Source organism: Danio rerio, chromosome 16 (assembly GCF_049306965.1).
Source record: "Danio rerio strain Tuebingen ecotype United States chromosome 16, GRCz12tu, whole genome shotgun sequence".
Taxonomy (NCBI): Eukaryota; Metazoa; Chordata; class Actinopteri; order Cypriniformes; family Danionidae; genus Danio; species Danio rerio.
Window position 1 is genome coordinate 56,989,117 of NC_133191.1, and position 5,689 is coordinate 56,994,805.

At 38.6% G+C, this 5,689-nt stretch overlaps 1 protein-coding gene across 1 annotated transcript; it reads left to right on the forward strand.

The window, feature by feature from the left end:
- The first annotated feature begins 890 nt into the window (after nt 1-890).
- klf10 (Kruppel like factor 10) lies at nt 891-5,248 on the forward strand. The gene is made up of 3 exons (NM_001386438.1): nt 891-945; nt 4,225-4,630; nt 4,813-5,248. The coding sequence occupies exons 1-3, from the start codon at nt 925-927 to the stop codon at nt 5,067-5,069; spliced, it is 684 nt and encodes a 227-aa protein (NP_001373367.1). The 5' UTR covers nt 891-924; the 3' UTR covers nt 5,070-5,248.
- Nucleotides 5,249-5,689: the final 441 nt, after the last annotated feature.

Below are 5,689 nucleotides of genomic sequence, written 5' to 3' on the forward strand. Positions count from 1 at the left end.
TTACATTTACATTACATTTACATTACTTTTGAAAGGGCTACTCTTCACTCATAATATTACAACAGGTATTTTTACTCTACTTGCACTACATTTTTAGGCTAGTAATGGTGCTTTTACTCGAGTATGATTTTTCAGTACTCTTTCCACCACTGTAGATATCCTATAAACAAACAATATACTGACATATCTAATATATATGTATGTGTGTGTATATATATATATATATATATATATATATATATATATATATATATATATATATATATATATATATATTTCATGGGGCTTTGAATGTATTTACTAACATAAACATTTAGTAACACATTTATAATGGTAATAGTTAATGTTTGTTTACTCTAGTTACTGTTATTTCAGCTAAATAACGTTAGTTCCTGGTAACGTACTGTGCATTATGTTAACAAACACATTTGTGGATGTTAATAATGCTTTAGTTAATGTTTAACTCTACGAATGAATTATTTACAAGATGATTAATTCTTAGTTAATGTTAGTAAACACATTTAAATGATCATTGCATCAAGTAGGTAGGCCAACAGTTCGTTTGATTGCAGTGTGATGAAATAATGCAAGACATTGCGCGGTGTTCTGAATAAATTGACGCCTTTTTAGGGCTCTCAGCAGTGCTCGAGTGTTATGTATATCAGTCTTGAATATCCACACATGCATCAGACGGACAGGCAGCTGACCGACTGCAGAGCATCAGTGCACACCGCGCCGAACATACCCTGATCACGCACAGTCGCGCTCTGCTCATTGGCTGACGCTCCGCGCACCCTTGTCGTTGATTGGCTGGAGCGGAAGCCACGCCTGCAGGCCCCGCTCAGTTCTCTGAATGAATCCGAGCTGTGGTATTCATCATAATGACTCTTGCGTTATCGGTCAGAGTGATAATATAACATCAGCATGTCATCTCCATCTCACAGTGTAAGTACAACCATCTGCATTTATCTTATATTAATCTGTCATACTTATATATAGCCTTTACATATGTCTTTTATGTTCATGAAAAGTAAGTTTGCTGCTAATAAGCTAATTTAAAAATGTTATATAATGTCTTCCAGATCAGTATTGTTATACCTTCAAAGAAATTATCTGGCTGAAAATATAATTAATGAAGAATATGGTATTTATTGCAAGTAATGCATATTTATGCAACAAATTATATGATTTTAATTAAATATGCATTAGTTAAGATGTTTAAACCAATAATAAAAAATATATTAATCACTATAATCATATAATAATGTATGATAAAAAGAAATTTTCAAATATATCAATAAAATATTAAAGTTAATACTTTTTTTTCATTAAATGTGTATTGTCAGTTTTATGAGGAAAATTGAGATAGCTTTATATATATATATATTAACTTTTAGAAAAATATCATCATTTTCATTTTCTTGTCGCCATTAATCCAGGGTCGCCACAGCGGAATAACCCGCCAACTTATCCAGCCCGTTTTTACGTAGCGGATACCCTTCCAGCCGCAACCCCTCTCTGGGAAACATCCACACACACACACACATACACTATAGACAATTTAGCCTACCCAATTCACCTGTACCGCATGTCTTTGGACTGTGGGGGAAACCGGAGCACCCGGAGGAAACCCACACGAACGCAGGGAGAACATGCAAACTCCACACAGAAACACCAACTGACCCGAGGTTCGAACCAGCGACCTTCTTGCTGTAAGGCGACAGCACTACCTACTGCACCACTGCTTCGCCCTTTTAGAAAAACATTAAAAACTAATTTAAATAAATTAATCTAATAAATATTTATTAAATATAATATACAATTATAATTTAGATTAATAGAAATATTTTAAATGCATTATATAAAGACAATATATAGTAAAATAATATAATAGGAGGATATATAAATGTAAATAAATCAATAAATATGAATATATAAGGGGTCATGGTGGCGCAGTGGGTAGCACGATTGCCTCACAGCAAGAAGGTCGCTAATTCGAGGCCCATTTATGTTTGGAGTTTGCATATGTTCCCCATGTTGGCATGGGTTTCCTCCAGGTGCTCCGGTTTCCCCCACAGTCCTAACACATGCACTATAGGGGAATTGAAAAAGCTAAATTGTCCGTAGTGTATGTGTGTGATGTGAATGCAAGTGTGTTTCCCAGTGTTAAGTTGCAGCTAGAAGGGCATTCACTGTGTAAACATGCTGGATAAGTTAATTCCACTGTGGCGACCCCTGATTAATATACATTGCTAGAACGAATGATCAAAATTAGCAGTTTTAGCTAACATTAATTATCATGTTAGAAAATTAGCATGCAATAACATTATTAACATAATGTAACATGCTGGTAGCATGTTAATCACATTCCTAACATGAATTATAAATTGACATGTTTAGCTAACATGAATTACCAAATTATAAAAGTAGCACATTTCAAACATGCATCAGCAGATTATTAGCATGATGTAACATGTTGAAAGCATGTTTAATCACACTGCTACAGTGAATCATCCAAATTTACATGTTTAGCTAACATGAATAACCAAGTTAGAAAATTAGCATGTTTCTAACATGCTTTAGCACATTACTAGGAAGACATAACATGCTGGCAGCATGTTTGATCACATTGCTAACATGAATTATGAAATTTGACATGTTTAGCTAATGTGAATTACCATGTTAGAATATTAGCACATTTCTAACACGAATTAGCAGACTATTAGCATGATGTAACGTGCAGCATGTTTGATCACATTCCTAACATGAATTATCAAAATTAGCATGTTTAGTTAACAATATCATGTTATAAAATTAGCACATTTCTAACATGCATTAGCATATTATTAGCATTACAGAATATGTTAATAGCATGTTTAATCACACTGCTAACATAAATGATCCAAATTTGCATGTTTAGCTAGCGTGAATTACCAAGTTAGAAAATTAGCATGTTTCTAACATGCTTTAGCACATTACTAGCATGACATAACATGTTGATAGCATGTTTAATCACATTGCTAAAGTGAATTATCAAGATTTGCATGTTTAGCTAACAGTATCATGTTATAAAATTAGCACATTTCTAACAAACATTAGCACATTTTTAGCATGACATGACATATTGGCAGCATGTTTGATCACGCTGCTAACATGAATTGTCAAATTTGACATGTTTAGCAAATGTAAACTACCAAGTTAGGAAAGTAGCACATTTCTAACATGAATTAGCAGACTATTAGCATGATAACATGTGCAGCATGTTTAATCACATTCCTAACATGAATTATAAAAATTAGCATGTTTAGCTAACAGTATCATGTTATAAAAAAGCACATTTCTAACAAACATTAGCATTTTTAGCATGACATATTGGCAGCATGTTTAATCACACTGCTAACATAAATTATCAAATTTGACATGTTTAACTAACGTGAATTACCAAGTTAGAAAATTAGCATGTTTCTAACAAGCATTAGCTAATTATTAGCATGATGTAACTTGTTGGCAGCATGTTTGATCACACTGCTAACATGAATTATCAAAATTGACATGTTTAGCTAATGTGAATTACCAACCATGCTGAAAAATCCAGCTTAAACCAGCCTGGGCTGGTTGGCTGGTTTTAGCTGGTTGACCAGCCTGGTTTTAGAGGGGTTTTGGCCATTTCCATGCTGATTTTTAGCCATTTCCAGCCTGGTCTTAGCTGGTCAGGCTGGAAAATTACCAGCCAAATCCAGCTAAAACCAGCTTGACCAGCCTGGTTTAAGCTGGATATAGCTTGTCTAGGCTGGTCAAGCTGGTTTTAGCTGGTCATCTCCCAGCCTGAAAAAAACCCCCTCTAAAACCAGCCTGGTCGACCAGCTAAAACCAGCCAACCAGCCCAGGCTGGTTTAAGCTGGATTTTCAGCAGGGAAGTTAGAAACTTAGCACATTTCTAACATGCATTAGCACATAATTAGCATGACAACATGTTTGCAGCATGTTTAATCACACTGCTAACATAAATGATCAAAATTAGCATGTTTAGCTAACAGTAGCATGTTAGAAAATTAGCACTTTTCTAACACACATTAGCATATTATTAGCACAACTTAAAATGTTGTTAGCATGTTTAACATGTTGCTTGTGTGAACTAGCTTGTTATTAGCTTATTCTATAATGTGGCAATACGTTTGAAAACTGAGCAACTCTCAGTCCTGTTTTACGTGTTGTTGTGTTCAGGAGGAGTGGTGCATGACTCCACCGTCCAGCCCTGATCAGGAGCCGCTGCAGAGGTCACAGGTCAAACCACAGGCCATCAGTGTGATCCGCCACACTTCAGACGTCCCAGATCTCCCGTCAGCCCCTGCTGTAGCACCGGCACACACACTGATTCTAGCGTCCGCGAGTGTGTGTCCGCCGTCTGTGCTGTTTGTGGACTCAGTGCTGCTGATCGTGTCTCCTAAACACACAGCTTCATACGGTCTGAGATTCATCGCTCCAGCTCCAGGACAGACGTCGTCCCCACACACCACTGCGTCTGCAGGCGTCCCGTCACGGCCTCGAGATCACATCTGCACACACCCCGACTGCGGGAAAACATACTTCAAGAGCTCGCATCTCAAAGCACACCTGAGGACACACACAGGTACTGAGAACACCTACAGTCCACATATAAAATGCTTAAGCAGTTGGATACACAGGTTTAAGAATCCAAATTTCATGAATTATTTAGTCGCTACCCAATTTTTTCGGTACATTTCTGACAACCACTGATTGTTATTATTATTAGTTTGTTTACTGATATATTTGTTGTCCTCTGTGCTGCAGGTGAGAAGCCGTTCAGGTGCTGCTGGGACGGCTGTGTGAGGCGTTTCTGCAGATCTGATGAACTGTCCCGTCACCGGCGCACACACACAGGAGAAAAGCGCTTCTGCTGTCCCGTCTGCCATGCTCGATTTGTGCGCAGCGACCACCTGAGCAAACACACACGTCGTCATCTAACATTCAGGAGAAACACAGCGGCATCACAGAGAGAAATGAACATCAGCCTGCAGCCTCTCGCACCCAAGACTGACATCTGCTGAAACAAGGACATCACTACTGCCTTTATTGATTGACATACACATTTACCTTCATACAGTGCAGGGTTCAACCCAAAGGATTTTTTATACGGGTCCGATCGGGCCATTGGTTGAGATTTTTACTTGGCCTGCCAAAATTTTCACTGGCCCCACCAAAAAAACTAAAAAGTTAATAGCTATATCTTAGCCACATATTTTAAATAATGGCAAAATTGTGCCTGTGAATTTAAACATTTTAAATATGTTAATAAATCAACCCGGGCTCATTGTGGAAACGTAGCCCTGCGGATGTTTCTGCGAGCCGCGATTTACGTCCCGGGAGGTAAGTATTCGACCGTTTTTTTTGTTTTCGCGGATCCGCGCCGTTCTCGCGTGAAAAGCCCCCGGATCGGGGGAAAAAAAAAAAAGCAAAAGCCCTTGTCTTCGATTTCGACCGCGTTTTCGGATCCCGCCGCGTTCTCGCCCTCATTTTTCGGATTCCGTTTTTCGTCTTACCTGATTTCCGGAACCTGCTGTTCCCCGGACTCGATCCCGGTCGTCGTCCACCGCGGCCGGCTCCGGCTCCTCCTCCTCCTCCGGGGCCTCCGCTCCGCCGACGCAACGCTGTGAGCTAAGCGGACAAA

Excerpts from the sequence above, each read along its gene's own strand:
- klf10 (NM_001386438.1), top strand. The coding sequence starts at position 925 with ATGTCATCTCCATCTCACAGT. Across the intron at positions 946-4,224 it reads TGTCATCTCCATCTCACAGT|GAGGAGTGGTGCATGACTCC; the intron begins GTAAGTACAACC and ends TGTTGTGTTCAG. Across the intron at positions 4,631-4,812 it reads ACACCTGAGGACACACACAG|GTGAGAAGCCGTTCAGGTGC; the intron begins GTACTGAGAACA and ends TCTGTGCTGCAG.